The 21,687-nt window shown below is 38.0% G+C and overlaps 1 protein-coding gene across 1 annotated transcript in view; it reads right to left on the reverse strand.

Moving 5' to 3' along the window:
• LOC306873494 (zinc finger protein basonuclin-2-like) overlaps positions 1–20,369 on the reverse strand; it is a 206,933-nt gene extending 186,564 nt beyond the window's left edge. Inside the window, exon 1 of the mRNA XM_079422825.1 lies at positions 19,895–20,369. Coding sequence (XP_079278951.1) covers positions 19,895–19,897 — 3 coding nt within the window. The 5' untranslated portion in view covers positions 19,898–20,369. The remainder of the gene's footprint in view (positions 1–19,894) is intronic.
• Positions 20,370–21,687: the final 1,318 nt, after the last annotated feature.

Consider the following 21,687-nt stretch of genomic DNA (forward strand, 5'->3'; position numbering starts at 1 on the left):
CACAGCCCTGTGGAATAGATTTCTCACTGCCTACAAAGTAGTGATACATGTAAACCAGTCCCTGCTTCCTCTAAATGCCCCCTCCTTCTCCATCCATGAAGACTCTGAGAGATGTAAGAGTTTCATCTGTCCTATTACCCAGACTATACACTCTTTCCTACTGAAAAAAAATATAAAAATAAGCTGGTTTGTTAGCCTTGACTGGTCTAGTGTTTAACTAGTTTTGCTGAGTTACTGAATTATTTAGATGTTGGTAATTGTTCACCATTTTTAACAGTTTTACAGAAAAGTGAAAAAATATATATATATGAATGCTGCTATGACACTGTAGAACTACAATGTTGTTGCACACATTTCTCAATGGGATTTTTTACATTAAGATAGTGACATCAATTATATTATTATATTTATTTGAAAGTGTATACCATGATATAATTGCATTTACGCAACAAATAACACTCATAGCCCCAACTGTATTACTTTGGACCACTTCCATTGTGGTACAAAGATTGTTGGTTTTTTTTGCTTTTGATGGGAAATATTTTTACCATTAGAACATAAAGTGTATAAATAAATAATTAAATAAACACTTCATTTTAAAGTACAAAAACTCCCAGTGGTGTAAATTTGTAATTATTTTATGAAGGGAAAAAAAAACATAAACCTTGTCTTACACTGAACCATCCAGAAAAAAAAGAAAAGTCGGTGGACAAAAGTGGACTGCTTGGCTGGCATACTAACCCCCAACCCCCCACTACACATTCTTGCTCAAGACATCAGATTGGGGAGATGAGGCAATAATTCAAATAGTGACAATGTCAGGTTAAGGGGCTCTTCTCAGGAATGTCTCCTGTACAGACAAGATGTGGTTAATAATGTCAGACAAGAGAGAGAGCACATTAATAAAGTGACCCGTGGAAGGAGCCCTCTGTGTTCCCTGCACCGGGCTCAGAGGTGTATCGCAGCAGCTGGTATGTGGAAGGGCAGTGAGGACACTAACCAAAACAAACCTCACACAGAGAGCCCTTCAACTGAGGGAACACTACACGATCCCAAAAATACTCCTCCATCTTTTGTCTTTGGCACATATCAGCTCCAAAGAATACTGTTTGCTGTGCAGGGAAATTCTCTGAGTTTTGGCTCAAACACATTATAACCTTGGCTCTGGGCATCCGAATTCTTTTTTCCCAGCACTATAAAAATTGCTTATGAACACCAGTTTTTAAGAAAAAAATATATATATCTCCTGTAGTAGGCCTATCTCTCATTCTCTCTGTTAATTTGTTAAACTTCCACATGAGAAATCAAATCAGAGTTCTAAGGAATGCAAATGGAGCATTTCCTGATCTCTTCATCATGTCCTCTCCCTTTCTAAACTCCTGCCTTTGAAAAGAACCCAAAGACGCTGCCTCATCCGTCGTCCAGGGGACTTCCCCTGCTAGACCTGCCAAGAGTTTCCAAAGTCGCACCTCCATAGCAAGTCAAAGATATCCATCTGTGTAGACAGGTATGTCGCCCCCACACACATGTGGATGAGATGATGCACGAATAAGATGACTCACAGTGAGTTGTTCTCTTTCTCTTCCTTTTCTTTCATTCTCTCTCTCTCATTAGGAACCATGAGCACTGCTGCTGATTGGTAAACATGTTGCAGTTCTGTCACCTAACCAATTCCCCAGAGGAACCAAAGAGCTCTCAGTGCCGGAACTGCTGGGAATAGCACTGTACCATTAGCGTCTTTTAATTGACAGTATGTTGAGTTTTACTGCAGGGGGTTCACAGATTTCATGAGGACCTGTCTTTGATCACACAATATACTACTTGAGAAAGAAAAGTGCTTTCTCTTTTCTTCTAAAAGTTTCCTCTTATCGTCTATCACCATTGGCCTTTGAAATTCTCTTAAGACAGAAACCTATCCCGTCGTCCTGCTGAGTGGTGTCTCAGAGGAGGTCAGGAGAAAGAACAACACATGTGAGACTCTGAGTTAAAACTTGTCACACCCTGATTGTTAGAGCCCTGTGTTTTTTCTCTCACTATGAGTGTCAGTTTAAAGAGAGCTCTCACAGTCAGTACTGAAAATGCAGAAACGAAAATTCCCCAAAAGACAGCTGAGGGTTTTCAATGTCATTTGTTATGAGAAAAGAACATAATGGTATCAATACTTGGCCCCTTTGTGTGTGTATTTTTTGATTCAGGTGGTCTTGAAACACTTCCAAAGAAAGAAAAGAGTGCTCATGGCGAGAGGGAACAGTATCTTGTGTCCTGCATTTGAAACTCCAAGAGTCCCTCTTAAATAAATATCACGCACTGTATATCACACATGCTCCAACACACACATTCCACTACAGACTCTCATATGTGTTGCAACACAACAGCTTCTGCAGACAAAGGCTTTCCGCCCCCTAATAGTTTAGTACACCCACACTAACGGTCCACAGCGTAACATTTTTGTTTTTTTCCTTACCATTTGAGGCCCCTGTTTTACTCTCCCACCACAGACAATCATCTTTCTTTTGGCAGTGGCCTACAAAGTCTCTTCCAACTGGGACACCACTGTTATTCCTCACTTCTTAACATATGGGGCCAGGACTAAAGAAAAAGTGTGACTAAACAGACTCATGTCTCTCTTTGACCCCCCCATCGGCCAGGCTCTCACTACCACCACTCCCCCCATTCCAGATGCATCAGACCTCTTATCAGCACAATGTGTTTCTACTTTTCTAATCTACATAATTTATTAAGGTCAAAAAGAGAGACTGGGGAACAAAGCCATGTACAATATTATGTCTTGGCTTTATGGGTGTTGTTGAAATGAACACCATTGCCCTGAATATATAACACACAGCTCTCCCCAACCACGAAAACTGTACTGGTACAGAAGGAAAACAGGGAGAGTGATGGATTGTTGGAAAAGTGCGGAGGTGGGGGGTCACAGGCTTTGTGTAGCTTGCAGCTCAGTTATATAGAAGAGTGCCATGGGACAGTGGTACCAAACAAGACTTAGAGGAGACCTGGGAGAGGCCTGACTCAGGAAGAGGGAGAAAAAATGAGTAGTTAAATTACATACCTACCCTTGGTGTTTGCAAAATATGATTACATAAAGTCCAGTAAAACAAATAAAATAACCTGGACCATTTCAGGTTGGACAAATGTGGCTTGATTGGGCAATGGTAATTAAGTCCATTAGAAACTGCAAATGTTGTGACTCACTTGAAGAAATCATACTTTGTCCTTAGTGTAATGAGAATATTAAGACTTCATATTGTGCACATACCATTTCTATCAGGGCAGAACAAATATGTTATTAATGGGCAGGATATTTTTTTTATTTTTTTTTTGGAGAAAAAGGTATTTTTCTTCTCTGAACAACAGAAGAAAACATTTTCGTCAACACATTCGTGTGGAGTTATGTGTCCAACAAATGGCAAAGTAAATGATCCCTTATACTGGTAAAAGCAATAGAAGATAAAATAGCTCGCACACTCTCAAGCTCAAAAACAAGCCACTGAATATCTGCAAATTACTCTGCTTGTTGTGGAAGCCAGCCAATCAAAGGTATGCACTGAATGGACAACATCTGCAGGAACACATTTTCTGAAGGCGAGCGTTTCGGAGGAGGAGGGTCGGGAGGGGGGCTTCACCCAAGAGCACGGTGGACGAAGTGGGAGAGCTGGACATTCCTGCCTGATGACAGCCGTCACAGTCACACACAGGCACAGGAATGTTCAGGGGGGAGAGGCCAGGACCTGAAATGTGCCGATGGATAAGAAAAAAAAAAAGACAGAAGCAGAAAAAGAGAAAAGAGATAAAGAGAGAGTGAAGGAAGGAGGAAGAATGTCACTGCAACACTTCATTAAAGCTCATGGCTGGTGTTCCAGGAGGGTGACACAATCTGTAATTACTTACCCCCACCCCCCACCAATAGTAGCCCCAGTGTTCACAATTGTACCCCGTACCCTCACCTCCCTACCCTCTTTCACCAATTTCTGTCATACAACTAGGGGGAGAAGATTGCCATAACAACCTCTGAAATGATCTCATGGAATGTGTCTAGTGGCACTGGAATAACCTGAATATGCGCTCCAGATGTGTTGGCTGTCACGGAAAGAGTAAACACATCTGATGGACAACGGATGACTGGATGGCCTCTTGATCCACCCTGGGGAGTAGACAGAGGAGGGCCGTTATGGTGGAGAAATAGTGTGAGCATGAAAAGGAAGAGAGAGATGGGGCATGAGGGGAGCGAGGGTGAGAGACAGGCACCAGGCACCCTGAGGACCCGAGCAGCCTTACAGGCTGCCGGAGAGGCAGGAGCACTGGGCTTGATTGTTCCCGGCCTGTCCCTCCTCTGTGTGGCCTCCGAGGGGCTCCTGCAGCCTCAGCGAATTTCCGTCTGGCACAGACCTGCGAGCTCCTGGGAGCAAACTGAAATATGAACTGCAGGAAGGCAGGATGAGGGAAAGAGAGTAAAGAGGGGTCTGGGATGTATTCGGGGGCGTCCAGATGGTGGTGGCAACTGATAGTGAACACGGATTTTAAGTGTGCACACTGAAAGTATCAGCCAAGTAGAAATAGCATATTTGTGTACACTCAAATGCATGCACACTAGCAGACATCTGCTCAGCTCTTAAACAACTTGAGCTCTTGGGGCTGTGTTCTAACTCCTTGTCTGTTGGTTTAGTGGAGAATGTGTTGGAACTTCTGCTAAAGCCTAGGGCAAAAGATTGGTCCATGCTACTTGCTATGTGATACTTCCCTGTAACATTATTAAAACCAGTGTTGGAGCATGCTGAAGTTGTTCCAAACAGAACCACACACACAGAATAAGGGAGGGGAGCTTTAAACCCAAGCAGACTACTTCAGTTCAGGCACTGCGGTAGATCTGCCTTATGTTAAAGCATGCGACAGCTACTTAAAACGTGAAAAACCTAATCCCTGTCCAGTATGTAAATACAGATTTATATGGCTGGTTTTACTAATTTTGTATTGCACACCCCCTGTAAATCCGGTTGTTGTGCCCCTGGTGAAAAGGAGGAGATATTAGATATAGATTCAAGATGTTACTGTAATACCCTCAGATGCCAAACTGGATGTTTATGTTTGACAATACACTCTAGATGCATCTATCTAACAATATTGCTCTTTGAGTGAAACAAACCTGGAATGGAAAGCCCTGGTAATGGCATAAAACTAATTAAGGTGATCTTTTCTGTGTAAGTACATATATGTAAGTATATTTTAATTTATGAAGTGAAGATTTTAAGAAGTAACTTTAGCTGTATGTACACTGTAAAAGAGGTTAAACTTTAATTGTTACCTTAAAGAACTAATTCTACCTGATTTGATCCATAAAAATTAGTGTTGATGCATTAAAATTATTATTTAAATTGATGCATATTTGGTTCAGTGATGTTAAATACTATTTTTTACGTGAATAAAACCAATGTAAATGAAATTTAGATTTGTGTGTGTGTGTGTGTACCTAGTGCTTTTTTTGTGCTGATTTTAATATTGATTTCATATAGTGTCTGTACAAAGCAGGTGTCACACTAGATGACTTCAAGGCTTTGTTATATAGTCACTGGAGATTCAGTGACAGTCAGTGCTCATGATCTAGGGTGTGCACCCACTTCGCTTTTCATACTCTTGCGAACTTCCTTAAACACTTCCAATTGAGAGAATCCCCACTACCATTTTAGAGTGTTTCTCTTTGTTTACATGGACAGAATATTGATCCCTCAGTTTTGATAGACGGAGTGAGTCTACTCCATTTACCACAATGTAACACAACTGTGGCACCAAAGTAGATCACGGTACTTTAAGATTTAAGCTGTTTTTTACATGGTCAAAGTTAGGCTATTTGTTATCATTTTCGTTGGTCAATATATTTTATTCAACAAAAATTTAAATCTGCTCCAAATTATATTAGGGCCAGATTTACTAAACAGGACAAATTAGCATGAGAGCGCAATTCCAAAACAGCGCTGATGGGCGTGGAAATTTCTGCGGGTGATTTACTGACAGTGCGCAAATTAAAGAACACAGACGCAACATCTCATTTCTATAATGACCAACGCAATCTACCAAGCGCAGCGCAAATTAGCGTAAGGATATATTCCAAATAAATTAATACTTGTGGAAAAAATACCATGCGCTCTCTGTTCACTGCGGTGCCTCGATCCTCCTAGCAACAACAAATGCAGACATTTCAAGCGCAAAAGAGTTTAAGACTTTTTTTTTTGGAGGGGAGGGGGGTAAATAATGGAGCAAATACCAGTAATTTGATGAGCGCAAACGTTAGTAAACCGGATTGCGTGATTAATTTTCCGCCATAAATTTTGCGTCTGAAAGCGAAACTCCTACAAATGCATATTCAATAAAGTCAGGTCCTGTGTGTCCATGCCTTTTCAGCGCTAATTCTTCACTGCATGTCTTTCGTAATTCCTGACAGTACTATTTTAACGCCAAAAGATGGAGCAAGCTGTTAGTAAATCTGACCCCAAGTTATCAAGACCTTGGAGCGTTCCATTTAAACCCATTGTATGTATTCCGTCAGTAGTGGGCACTCAAGCAACGTAAGCGATGATGTACATCCGCAAGACAGCGGGAAGTTAGCGAGGGAAGGGCATAACAAAATTTCATTGGAATGGAGCCCAAGTCTTTCAGCAGGTGGGTGTCAACACCCGCAGTGACTCAACTCCTTGCTGAGTTAATGGCTCTACTTAGCCAAAGTCAACTTACGACATGTTTGAAATTATAAGAGGAAGTCAGTGGTGTCAGCTCTCATTGTCTTGGCAGTGACCAATAAAGAACTGACAAGATCCTGTCCCTGCTGCTCATCCAAATTTTTCTACAAGGACAAATGCTGCACATGCTTGATTTAGTTATTCTTAATCAAGCTGTGCATAGACATACTGTATACTTGCTACAGTAACCCCAGAGAGTTTAAACACATATTCATTCAAAGTCACAATGTGCAAGCAACAAAGGAAAAAGCAGTTTGTGTCTCCGGAATCCTCTAGAAACACTTAGAAGTTGGAGGGCAACCATCTTGCTGTCAGGCCAGGATTGGGTTCACCCTCAATGCACCAATGCACATCTCGCTAGGTTTAATGAACTAAGTGACCAAACTGCTGACACGCTGTCAAGCCATGGCACATGAGTGAACCTCCTGATTGTCAAGGTGATCCACAGTAAACTCAAGCACAAACCTGGTCCAAAGGCTTGACAGCATCACAGCAAACTGACAAAAAGGCATAGCTTTTAAACAACAACAAAAAAATTGCGCTTAAAGCATATATAGAGAGAGGTTATGAAAATATTGTGAAGATGCCACCGCATTCTCATGTAACACTTTTTTGCGATGCTGTTTAAGCCCACTTAAAGATATGTTGTTATCTGGCCAATAAAATGTAATTGGAGCTAATTATACTGCTGATTAGCCTAATTAAAGTTTAGCTTATCCACTTAAGGATTAGGGGCTAAAGTAAGCCTTACACTGATTATAATGTGAGTGTGTTCAGAAATCATAACTGTACAATTCCCTGGCCTGCCCATGAGACAGAGTCCACATTAAGTCACATGACTGCAAAGCTGCCAGAGGCTGGAAAAGCAACCTGTAGGTGACGAGAAGATTAAGTAGACTCATCCTATGCAACCTATAGGCAGATTCAGAATTTGCAATACCACAGGGAATCATGAACACATTTACATTTCTTTGTACAGCTAAATAACATGAAACACTATTTTTAGGGATGTAACGATTACCGGTTTGACGATAAATCAAAATAACATTCCCCACGGTTAGTATTACCGTTTCATATTTTAAGTATCATTAAAACCGTAATCGATAACTGTGATTTGGACAACACAGGACAAATAAATACTATCAAGCATAAAGCAAAGTTTTAAGTAACAATCTTACGTGTGCACAGCATGCAGAGTAGTTTTGTTTTGTTTGAAAACATGGTGGAAATCTGGGAGGTTTTAAAAGAGTGCTTAGGGAATTATACAAATGAATATAAGAATGAATTAATTATATTAATGTACCTCTGAAGGTTCTGACTGTCTTCATGAAAGATTCGCTGGCATTTTGTTTTCATCTTCGCTCCATGTAGCTAATACCTAATAAATTAGCTGCTTTGTCCACGGAGGTTACGGAAAACATGTGCAATTCTGCTGTTCCATAAGCGACACATAGTGTCAGAGAGTAGATTTACAGAGAGTTATATTTACATTCAGCCTGTTTGCAGTTTTTGTCTGGTCAAAAAAAAAAAAACTGACCAAATTTGCATGCCCTGCTGTAAATGTTGACCAGTTGATGAAAAACAAGCTTATATGGAGTCTACACATTTAAACAATTCAGATAAGGTATCTAAAATTATTTATGGAGCAGATAAAATACATATAATCATTTATAAATCAATTATCATTTTGACTTGGTTTACTTTTTTTTTTTTTTTACTTTTTCAAAGCTTTATTTGAACATTCCTTACATGTTATTAGATAAACTGTTGTCAGTTATGTTTTCATTCAAAATCCGGGCATCATTGTTGGTAAAATTATGGTAAAATTGTTTTAGTGTTTATGCAAACAAAAAGTTATTTTATTTTTTGTTTGTTGATTTTAAATATAAAGCTTTTTTGAACGTAGAACATTTCCAGCACATCTTAACAGTACCATGATAATACTGATAATGGTGATAATTTTGGCCACTATAATCGTGATAAGAAATTTCCATGCTGTTACATCTATAACTAATTTAAACCTGAACATTTCTGAACCATTAACTGTATGTTTGGAATGAAATGTCTTCTTTCAGATGTCTTTCGGTTGCAATCACATCTCTCTGGACTGTAGGGAAGTTGCTTGTGTACTGTATCATGTTTTAACGGTTGGGTCTGCACTCTTCTTGTCATGTATGAATTCACAAAGGAGATCATTAGCTGGGACACAGAGACAAATGCTGGCTTGAATTCAATGGACCACTGAATCTGAATTGTTGTTGAATGCTGTCTTCTGTTTACCACTTTAAAAGAGTGAAGCTAGTCAACCTTCTACGGAAGTAGCCAAATGTTGTTCAATGTATTAATAAGCTTTTCTAACATCTTTTAATGTGGGGTTCTAGAAAATAAAATGTTAAATAATTTCAAACAGTGACTTTTACCCTTTACATACAGTAAACTACATTCACATAATTTGGCGTAAATTTGCCGTACAGCTTTTCATGTAAGTGCAAGCTGGAAGCTGTATGTTTCATAAAGTGAAATGTCCAGTATGTAGTGTTAAAAGCACATTCCGTTTTATATAAAACAGATGGAAGTGAATCTGGCAATGTTTTAATATGTTGGTTGTTTTAAGTATCTGAAATGTTTAAATTTCATATAAATGAAATGTGTGGTGATTGACATTAATGCTTTATTGCATTTGAAAATAACATACAGTACCACCTAGATTCAACTCTACCCTAAACCTAACAATAGTGCTAATAAAAGCAATAAAAGCAAACATCAGATAAAAAAAGTATTTGCTGAAGAAACCATGTCATATTAGCTTGTTTCTCCAAGTCACTGAACTCTGTTATCTTAAGTCTATTTTCACTTTTATCACAAGCGCTTTGCATCACAAGAGCAGTTCTGTACCAGGTGAGCTACTGAGCAAGTTTACTACATCAGAAAATCATAAAAGAATAAGTATAAATAAGAATAAAATTATGTATAATGAAGCTTATGCTCTGCAAACATCAAAATGGATAAGTTCACAAATCGTGCACTATATATAGGTACATTTTTGGAATGTACTGTAGGTAGAGGCATGGTTTTTTTAATGACCCTATGTTGAGAAAATAACAATGGCTGTAAACTTTGGTGATAACGAGAGTTAGGAGATATTCACCATCCATGCAGACAACAAAATTAAGCTAAGTGGTGCCTTATGCAATGCAGTTGTTTACAAGAGGATAACACAAAAATGAAAGAGTATCTCACATCATGATGTCACTTTGTCTTTACGTAGGGTGACCATACGTGCCATTTTTCCCGGAAGCGTCTTGGCAAGGATTTCTATATTGCTTTGATTCAAAGTACCTCGAGAGAAATCAAGTGCTGTTATTTGTAGAATCCCATTATGTGTGCTGTAGAATTTGTATCTTTTGTTGCAAGTGCTCATTTGCACCAGCACTGTTTTAATGTTGTCTCCAAGCCTGATGGACTCTGAACTACAGTGTTGCATCCACAGTGATATGAAAGAGGACATGGAAAGTTTCTATTGCATTTTGAAGAACTCTGGTATAGTCAAGTTAACACAGGAGGATTGAAATGGACAAACAATTCAAAGGCTAAACTGTAACATATGAATTTAGATGTTCTGTGATGAAGGAAACTTCCTCTTCATACTGTGCTTGCAGTCAAAATTCTGGCGTTATACTTTGTTTTTCTCCCATCATTGCGTCCTGCATTACGTTGAGCAATACTCAGGCTTAAACTTAAACTTCTGAATTCATTTGTCAATTTTAGTTGCTTTCCACCTTCACCTTCTGTTGTTTTATTGGCATTTTGGATCTTCTTTGTAGTAAAAAAGCACCTTAATAGCAGATTGCCCAACTCTGATTATTGCGACCCAGTGGACTGACAGAGGACAAATTCCTGGCACATGCGCATGTCAATGTTTAATTCAGGCGCACAAATATATACAAGGTTAGAAAATGTGTGTGGCACCCATATCTTTATACGCTTTCAGACTTGAGTTTTACAAACATGTGTACAAAGTTCTGACCTGACTTTTTTTCAACCTTCAACTCCTGTTGTTTTTAAATTTGCATATTTTTGTGAAGTAATCAAGAAATTCTTATAAGCAACGGCCCAGCTGTGAACATTGTCACGTATTAGACCCACCAATTAATGGAGACAATTCCAAGCACATGTGCATACATCAAGTTCAAACACACAAATGTACATGAGCAGACAACTAAAACATAATTTTGGTTTAACAGACCTTAAGCCACAGCCATGGCTTAGTGCTCGCAGCCATAGTAGACAATACAGTGCTTGATCTCACAAAAGCATGATATGGACCAACTGCTAGCATTACTGGGTAGCACTCTAAACATGCTCCATTTACTCAGAGCTAGGAAGAGCCACTGAAACCTGCACTCTAAAATCTGCATTTTAGGCTAGCTGGCCTGGCTGGACAGAAGATGCGAGAAGCTTTGATGTGGGAAACAGGGGAACTCCTGGACTGCTTCAGCTAAAGCTTCACAAAGACATGCTGGATGAAAGGTACAAAGCCACTATGCTAACTTACTGTACCAACATGCTCTTTAACATTTAATCTAGTCTTCCTTCCCAGTAAGATCTGAGAAATGAACTTACATCTTGCAAATAGGTATAAACTGGTGTGAAAGACCAATTTTTAAGTTGAATGATATTTGATGAAGGTCCTTGGTCTAAAAAAGAACAAGTTTTTGCAACACTCGTTTTTCTTCATGTTGAAAATGCAGCTGAAATTTTCACAGGCTCATAAAAGAGGCCTGAAGCACTGGAGTGGAACAGAGTGGCGTTTACATGTGAAAACATGAATACAGGACTTGCTCAGACGACACCACTGAAAGGGGAAATCATGCAGGGTGTCACCAGCCAAGCTACTGTACTAACCAACCCTTCCATTAGCGAGTTATAAGCAGAAACGGAGACTACAGGCTCACTTCAGCAGTAAATAAACCCGAGGAGAGAGGAAAGTGACTCTGCCACTCAAGATACTTTGTGTTACATGGTAAAATTATTAGGTCTCTGGAAGCATCTAATTATGAGTATTTATGACAGGGTGCTCTAGTCTGTAATAACAGCTTGGCTTGCGAGTGGCTCTTGCATCTCACTTCCCCTTCTTTTTTGTCTCTCTGGGCTGTTATTGAAGTATATTTTGAGTGTATCTATCCTTTCAAAAGATAAGAGGAAAATCCAGGTATTACAGTCCAAATCTATATATATCATTATTGTTCAAATCTTCAGACACCCCTTAGATCATTTTGATGTTTTAATACATAAACGTTTAATAACACACATCAGTAAGCCCTTTACAATAAGCTGTCTTTAAATACCCCATAAATGTTACTAAAGCATAGTTCAGTGTCCTAATCTCAAAGCTCAGAGCTACTAAATAGAATGGCTCCTTTCATAACTTTCCTCAGACATCAGCCACACAGGACTGGCCACAGGCAATCCGACTTAACCAAGGACAAACATACAGGCAGGAGAGCATTTCTGCAGACTTCCTTCATCTCTATTTGACATGTGCTGACTCTCTGCTCCATTAGGACATGAATAAAGCCTTCCATACAGAGACAGAGAGAGAGAGAGAGAGCTTCAGATTTGAGCTGTACTGTATGTTCACAGGAAGGGTACACTGACTAATCCATACTCATCCCTGCTTCTGCCCCTGAGACACAACATGCTTTATTAGTCTGCTGCCCCTCACCTGAGGCACAACCAAGAGAGATATTTGACCAAACCACAAACCCAATAAGAGAATATCGATTAGCAGCCTTCACTTCACTATAGCACACAGTTATATATCTATAAAGAAATTAAAAAAGTGTCTCATAGCAAGAAACATTTTGAGAATTTTCACTAGTGCCAGAGCTGTTCGTTTGTTTCTGGTGGTGTTGGGTTACTGGCATGTAGCAAAGGAGAAAGAAAGTGAGGGCCAGGAGAAAAAAACCTAATAAAGAAAAATGGCTTTATTGCATTTATCCCCAAGGCTTTCCAGGTAAGATATTAATCTTTACTGTAGTTTGGAAAACAAGACTTGCTCAACAAAACTTTCATGGATATACATTTTTTAAATCATTGGATGAATATAGCAGGTTAAAGCTTGTATTAGTGGCATAAGTTATAACGATGCTACTGTCGTCATAAAACTACACATTCTCTAAAATGGCTCAGAGAAATTATAGCAATCACACGGGAGAGTTCATATAGTTCATGAACACTGACCATACCTCAAAACATCTGTAACAGGGGTTTCTTGTACTAAAGAAAATCATATTACAGTATTCTATTGGAGTAGCTTTAGTAGTCTTTTAAAATTAACACCAAAGACAACCTCACATTGGTTGACTGACTGAGCAATTTACGAACTTTATATTGGCCCAAAATAATCTCATAATAAAAGTTTTTTTTTTTTTTTCACTTTGTTCAAGGATGTCAGGTTGGAAGGCAGTCCAAAGCATTCACGGCATAAAGGTGATTGCTAAATAAATAAATATGTATGTATGTATATGTACAGTATTGACTCAGAATTTCCTATAAATTTAATTAAATCTTATGCTCTAGTAGGAACCATAACCTGCACTGTCCTGTTGAAAAGAGTCAAAATTGTTCTCCATATAGTGCCTCAAAAAGAAAAGTTGCTGTAATGATCTGTTGAGGGTTATTTCATCAGTTACTGACCTCAGCTGCCAAAGTCTTAAGGGTATAAAACAGCTATCAATGAGAACAGGCCACAATAAAGAATGTCACCAAAGCCCTTTTGCTAGTGAGCAGAGGCGGACAAAGTACACAACTCCATTACTTGAGTGAAAGTACAGATACTGCTGGTCAAATATTACTCCATTACAAGTAAAATTTGTAAGGACATAAGTAAAAGTACAGAAGTACTTGCTTTTAAAAGTCCTTAAATTTCCTTTTTTATGTCAATGCACTGTTTTATTATTGTTGTATGTAATACTTGCAATACCTCTGAGGCTAATTAAGATACATTACACCTACTGAATACACTGACTAGCTTGTATTATCTTTGGAATAAAGAGCTTTTAGAATGTTAAAAACCTATGGGGAAAAAACAAAACAAAAAATTATTTAACACCCCTACCCACCCCAATAAAAGCAGGATGGTAGTGATCTCACACAGCTCTGACAGTGTGTGCACACATCTATGTGTAGCCATTCATCCACATTTGAACAGAGTGGACAGTGAAATTGCTGTAAATACAGAGTGATAAGGAAGAAAAAAAAATCAAACCTGCTTTAAAACCCAGCAACACAACTGTAGCTGTATAACTTTACAACAGCAACACTGCTTTAACAAAAAAGCAAAACAGCCAGACTTATTTGACATCAAAACAACATTTTTACAAATGCTGTCTAATCGCTCTCGCGTTATTTTGATGTCACACACAGAACGGTCTGTGCAGTGCTGCTTCATGTTCAACACCTATTGTGTTTTATTAGGAGATGCACAACAGTTCTTCTGTGGCTTTATAAGTAATATTGTCACGTACACAATTTAGGAAAGTCAGACAATATTGTGTCTAATATATACCACAATAGTAACTTCTTATTATTGAATTGTAAGTAAATATCACATTTGCAACTGGTCAGTGTTCAAAAAATGCTGGGAAATCACTTCATGTAGCCCTACAAGAGTGATTACTGATAAACTGTCTGAAAAAAGAAAGTCACGTTTTAGTGAAGAAAAAAATCACCCACTGACTTTCAAAGCTGCTACAAAGTAATGACTTTCTACTTTGAGGACCTTGATAGAAATGTATTGGAGTGAAAAGTACAATATTTGTATTTCAAATGTAGTGAAGTTAAAGTCATAAGTTTCCAGAAAAAATAATACTCAAGTAAATTACAGATACTCAATAAGTGTACTTAAGTACAATACTCAAGTAAATGTCCGCCTCTGCTAGAGAGAAACATGAAATGAGGACTCTCTCAAAGAGACAAAAGTGTGATGAAAATAGTTCAAAACATCTGAACTATTTGCAATAAAAAATGCAGTCTTATTAAAGCTTTAAGGCAAGAAGACTAATAAGTGTCCCAATTAGGCAATGAGCACAGATTTCAGTGATATTAAAGCAGTACTAGTAACTTACTGTAACCCTTTGGCCATGGCAAGGTACATTGCTATTTGTTTTTTTGTTTTTTGTTATTTCATAGAGAAAAAGAGAGAAACATTATGTGTACATGTCCCTCCTGCCTCCAGTGGAAGTAAGCATTACCTTTTCATCTAGACACCTATTCAAAACTGAATTCCAGCACTAACTGTTTGTGTTAGCAGTAAACTTCTCCAGCGGAGTTGTCGTCTGGCCAGACCCCTCTTCTCCCTCCCTGTGTCGTCCTCACCCCTGGTCTTCAGTGCTATCAACATGTGGCACATGTCCTTGACACACTCAGCAAACTCTATCCACGGCTCATTTCTCTCACCTCACCCTCTCTCTCTCTCTCTCTCTTTTAATATGAGGTTGCCTAGTAAAGAAGCTGGAATCTAATAATGGTGACAGTGGGGCTGTTTTGTTATTGTTCCCTCAATCTCAGACTGAGAGGCTATGCGGACGTTAATGAAACTGATGAAAAGAAACAAAAAAAATATAATACAATAATATTGGTTGCATTTTATGTACAAAACAACTACTTATTCAAAAAATACGCATATAATATGTGCTAAGAGACTTGATGTGAGAGTCAGTGTGCTTTATTATTTAAAGTTATTGGCTGTGTGTGTGTGTGTGTGTGTGTGTGTGTGTGTGTGTGTGTGTGTGTGTGTGTGTGTGTGTGTGTGTGTGTGTGTGTGTGAACATGTTTGGCTCCACCCATTCTACAGATGCTGAGAGGAATTTTGCGCGGGGTTCTCCAATAAATGTTAAGGTCACAGAAAGCAAAAGAGAGAGGTAGAGAGCGACCGATGAGACTGATGGCAGAGGGAGGACGGGACGCATGTCTCGTCTTGTGCATCGCTGCTGTGACTGCATTAGTGGAATGCTACAGTCACATGAAAGAGCTCTCAGAGACGCGGCATTTCTGTCTGCTCAAAAGCTGCACTGTCCCCCTCTCTGCACACATATGCACAGATAAACACACCTAAAGACACACACACATACTTGAATACCATAATTTATCTACACACCTTAAAAGTATATATAAACTCAAAGCATAGAAAATTACTTCACTTTTAGAGTAAGTAATTTGTAACATTACTTAATGTTTCCTTGCCTAATAATCTTCCAAATAATCTAGGCAGCAAAAATAATCAAAATAAAAGTGACTAAATCAGGAACGTAGCATGCATCTAGATGAATAATTATTAAAACACCAGGAAACATGACTTTCAGAATTTGAATTTATAGATATAATATGTTAAGGGCTTAAACATGACTAACTCACTCAATTTACGCCTCACTCATATAGCGAGGTGAAAAAAAAAATGCAAAATGAAGAAAAATAAACAATAAAATGAATATATAATAATACAATTATTGTTTATTTAGCTTAGCTGAAAAGAGGTTCCATATCCAGTCTGAACACTTGCATTTTTTATATTTACTGTATACAGTAACTCAGCTACATACATTCACTCGCCCATGTGCTGCTGTGCAGTTCTGGGGGATTTATTTAAGGCCTACCACTTATCTTGTCATATCTTATTTCTTTCAGCGCTCTAGTCCAAGCTCAGTCAGAAGTGACACTTTTTAATCAAACCTTTCCCTGGACCTCTTGGGGTCGCTAAACAGGTTTATCCCTGTTCTTTTTTATTAAGAGACAAATGCACTTCTGGAAATCCCACTGTTTCCTCTTTTTCCAGCACATTCGTATGACACAATGTGAAACATCTTATTCTGTAGTACCGTCATATAAAAAATAAATCACCCACAATAATCATACACCTCCCCGCTGAGTACTTTAGTTACTGCAAGGCTTCTGTTTTGTGCTAGCTTGTAGATCCACAACATCCCCAGCCCGGCTCGGTTCACTCCACGAATAGAAGTGAATTATTGTCTTAGTTCTTTAAGAGAGCAGAGGTTACCCTTAAACTATCATTTCCTCAGGTCATCAATCCAGTTCTAGCAGCTGACACACTTGAGCATTTCTGTTTTACCTAAACATTTACAGCTATTCCGCAACAAAATACCCTTGGCAATGAATCACAGCAATACGACAAAGAGTGTGTGTTCTTGTTGTGGAAAAATTCAAATATGCTATTTTAATTTAAAAAGTGTGTATGTTGGACACTTTACCGATGTTGGTATGCTTATGTGTGCATTCCAGCACATAACCACAAAACCTAAAAAATAATGCAACAACAGAGATAACATCATTTCTGTGATTTCTCTGATTCTTAATAATCTTAAAACAGTATTTTGTTGCATTTAAATTGATGATTTCTTTTTAGCTGTACTTTATTTAAACAGTATGATGTTTCTTGATGACTATGTATTGTGACAGTGCATTAGAAAATACAGAGTATAATAAAAAAAGAAACCATAAAGCCTAATTATTGTAACATGTTTTCATTACTGAAATGCCATATAAAGCAGCTTTAAATTATTTCTCCATCTGCATGTGTAATTATAGTTGTTCTTTCATAGGTTTTTTTTTTGGGGGGGGGGGGGGGGGGGGGGGTTAACCAAATGTATGAAGTGGATAAGGCTTTAATAATCTTTCTAAAATCTCAATGATAATTGAGATTTTATGAAGAGATTAGTTGAATTTCATAGTTGTTGTTTTTCTTTTCAGTTCATTCATCCACAAATACACATTTTACTGAAAAAAAACTGTAACCTGAAAATGGTAACATCTAAATGAACAGATATTAGTTTAAGTCAAAAATATTATTTCACATAACTGAATCAACTTACATTATAAACATTATTTTATACCAGCAAATCTAATTTTAATTAGTTCAATCAGGTAGCTCTTTAAGGTAGCAATTACAGTTTACCACTTTTTACAGGGTATAATATCCATTATAAGAATCCACAGCTGGACAAAGGAGAAGAAAATGCCTCAAAATCTGTCCGTTTCTAACAGCACAAATGTACTAAACATCACAAGCAATTTTAACTGTTAACTCCATATAGTACAAATACTACTCAGTGCTAGGCACTCTCACTGTTTGGCAGGTGGTATGACCCACCTGTCGTACCTACCCACCCTATCCAGCCATAACAAAGCTGTCTGTCTATCAGTGTGGACATGTATGAGTTTCAGCAGCGTAAAACCCTGATCCATTTTCTTCCCATATTTACAGATTTTGCGCAAGTATGCCTTTTTTTTTTTTGACTTAAGACAATAGTAGTAATTAATAATATTACTATTGTTTATTACTATTATTAAGGCCTAGATTTCTACTTAGAAAATCTGACAATTTTACACGTGTCACCAACACAACTCACTTTCAGTTTCAAGAGAGCTGTAAGATCAAATGAGCAGTGTGTGTGTGTGTGTATGTGTGTGTGGCGAGTAGGCAGAGGGTCAGAGAACACAGGGCTAAGTGGACCTGCTCTTCATTAAGACAATGTCTCCGGGGGACGTCACTAGGGCTACCTGTCCGTGCGCTTATTGAACCGTCTAACCATCATCTACCCTCTTACTCTGCCAGGGCCCCTAGAGAATCACACCAGCACAGCTGACAAGTTCAGCCTTAGACTGTGCCTGCAACATGACAGCAGCTCTTCATTTTACCTCCTCCTTCCTCCTCTCTTGCACACCCTCTCATTTCTCCCATACTCCCGTCCTCAACCTATGCTCTTTTTTTAAGAAGAGAGATGATGAGACTGAGAAAGACAAAGAGAAAGAGAGAGAGGAGGATAGAGATAGAGAAAGGGGACATAACTGCATTTGACTCTTGACATGGAGCAGATGAAATGTTAAGTGTCCAGACAAGTCAGGGGAGCCGTGCAGATAAAAGTCATCAAATAACACTCTTGGAATGCAAATTGGCATTCTTGACTGCAGCAGTTGAAAAACTGTGCCCCATCACAGACAGCCGCTGAGATTAGAACAAAAAAAAATGATTTAAAGTGCCAAACTCATAAAACCTTAAGTAGAGGAAGAGTGAGGTTTTTTTTTTTTTTTTCAATTGTATATATCCAGCGATATCTCCTCCTTGTCTCGGCGTTCTCTGAGAATGAAATGCCTCAGTGTTCACCTGCCCTTGTAAACCACTTTCTCTCTTTTCAGCAAAATGAAAGCAATAAACATTAAGATAAAAAAGAAGCATGATAGAAAATACTGTAATTGTCACCAACAGGTTGCACAGGAATCTGAAAATCATCTTTTAAAATCATTTTAATTTGGTTGCATTATTGTTCTGCTCAGCTGATTAAAGTACAAAAAGACATCCAAAATAAACCACGATTGCTGCCATTTAAAACTATTTAAAAGTGTTTAAAAAAAGAAAGCTAAATAATTATATCTCGTAATTCATAACCATTTGGGTTAAGTTATTTGATTTGATTTGATTTTTTTTTCATGGATAACATATACATTTTGTTTTTACCATATTTTTTATGATATTAAGGGAATTCCTTTAGTTCTATATTACATTAATAGTAGGCTATTTATAAATTATACAATTGCGTGTTATATATTGTATAGCTATGTATCTATTATAGCTGTGTTGAGTTAAAAATACAGATGATATGGATGAATTTGAACCTTGTCTACAGTGTTAACAATTCTGACATGACCCATAACGTTTATATTTATTTCTATATTTATGTTTTTATTTGCTTTTATACAAAAATGACTTGTGCACTCATATAGTGGGTTTATTTAAGAGTAATAAAGAAAGAGTGAGATGAAAGCAATCCCCAGGTAAAGCAGTTTATCTTTGACTTTATTTTGTAAACATGCTCAAAGCGGTAGATTTTCTGATTAAAATAGCTGACTTAACAAACTTGAGTAAACTAAGCAATAAGAAATACTATAGGGTTTAACAGATTTAAGTTAATCTTTTGTTTATTTAACGTTTCGTGCCATTTAGGCTGTGACTAGTTAAGTGTAATCTACGCGACGAACAGATTGTAATACGCGCTATACACTACAATAGTGTTTGTTAATGTCATAGATAAGGGTTATTGTAAAGTGTTCGTGTGTTGATCGGTCATACTCACCATTTCTTCATATTGTGTGAATGGCAGAATGAAGTTCAGTCAGATCTCGCCCTCATGTGGGGGGACGCTCTCCTCTTCTTTACGCAAATCTCTCTAAACTCACTCAAAACTTTATGTTTGTCCCTTCAGTTTCAAACCGATTATAATATTAGGAGGAACGTCAACAACAGTCCTTTATCGTTAAGGAAAGAAACAACACTGATAATTAAAAAAAAGGGAGTCAGCTCTAGCCTAGGCTCTGGTCATTCGCATGTACCGGGGCTCTGTAAAGCGAAAGAAGCCCGTTGAAATATAAGCTGTTTCGGTGGATCCAGAAGCCCAGCGCTGGTTCCGCTGTTCCAGATCCGCGCGTATAAGACACTCCGCCGGGACTGAAGCGGGACTAAAGTGGGTGGGTAGTTTGAAGCAGCGGGGTAAATCTCTGGCTGTCCGGGAAGAGAAAACTGTCTTACTCACTCCCGGCTATTTCTTCTGCATAGTCAGCTCTCTCTGACTGCTGCATTACATCCAAAGGAACATGGTAATATATTTTAGTCTAGTGTAGTTGGTAGTGCATTATCTGCATTATCGTTGATAGTATATTATTATCTTGTAAAATTGGGCAATTATCTTCTAGTATAGGCTATTTGGTAGTTTCTTATCTTCTCGTTTGTTCAGTGATGTATCTTTAAGAGTATGCGCTAGTTACTAGTAGTATAAGTATATTTAAGAGGTTTTTTTTTTTTCTTAGAGCGGTTTTTATTATTGTTGGTGTAAACCCCGAGAGACTGCAGCTTTATTAGTTATGTTATGATAAGAACTATAATAAACGCCTGCAAAAATCCTACACACACAAAACATTTCATTAATGTTTTCATTTTTTTCTCGTTTTTTTATTATTTAGGCTATATACAGACTCTGAAATTCTAAAGAAAATGTATAAAATGCTTTACTGAAAACTTAATAATAATAATAATAATAATACAGACTTTGAATATAATTTTATTTTAAAAGGAAACCAACAGCTGGGGTGTTCATCATAGTTTTCTATAACCGTATAATAATGTCCTAAACTGACTTGTTCAATAACTTTACAACTATTTTATGACCAATGAATAGAGCTATCATTTTTAATGCTTTTCAATGTGTTAGAGTCTGATTTTTGTCCTTGTTTTTAATATTTACTTAATGTTCATGAGGCCTACTTTTACCCACTTTAAGTTCACTTAAAGGAGAGTCCCCCTATACAAAACGTACACACACACACACACACACACACACACACACACACACACACATGCACATATCACTAAGATACTTTGCTTTAGGGATGTTTGAGGACACTGATTTCCTGTATATCTCCCAAACTTGTGTCCCCAGACTGTCTGAACAGAGCGCTTATAAATGTTTAATTATGGACTTGTTTCTTTTTTCCTTACAGTGCGCACAGAGCTTGATTCTCAAGAGTGAAGGCTGAGGAAAGTCAAATGACAGACTTCTCCTTTGGACCAATAGAAGCCCCTAAATCCCAAGGCATTCATTTTGATCAAGCTGAGTGCCTACAAGCCCCACTCACATGTTTGGTCAAGAGGTAAATAATAGATCAGGGATTAAACTTGTGTAGAATTCGTTCTAGGGTAACAAGCTACACACTCCCAGGATATGCATATTCATCTGATGTGCAAGGCCATGGCAGAGTAAATACCATATGCCCGGTAGTTAGAGAGCTTAAATCCCTAATTAAATGAGATATTACTGTACTTTGCTCCCTGATATTAAACAATAGAGCAGAGAAAATAGACCTTTAAAGAATT

The sequence above is a fragment of the Barbus barbus genome, assembly GCF_936440315.1.
Source record: "Barbus barbus genome assembly, chromosome: 8".
Classification (NCBI taxonomy): domain Eukaryota; kingdom Metazoa; phylum Chordata; class Actinopteri; order Cypriniformes; family Cyprinidae; genus Barbus; species Barbus barbus.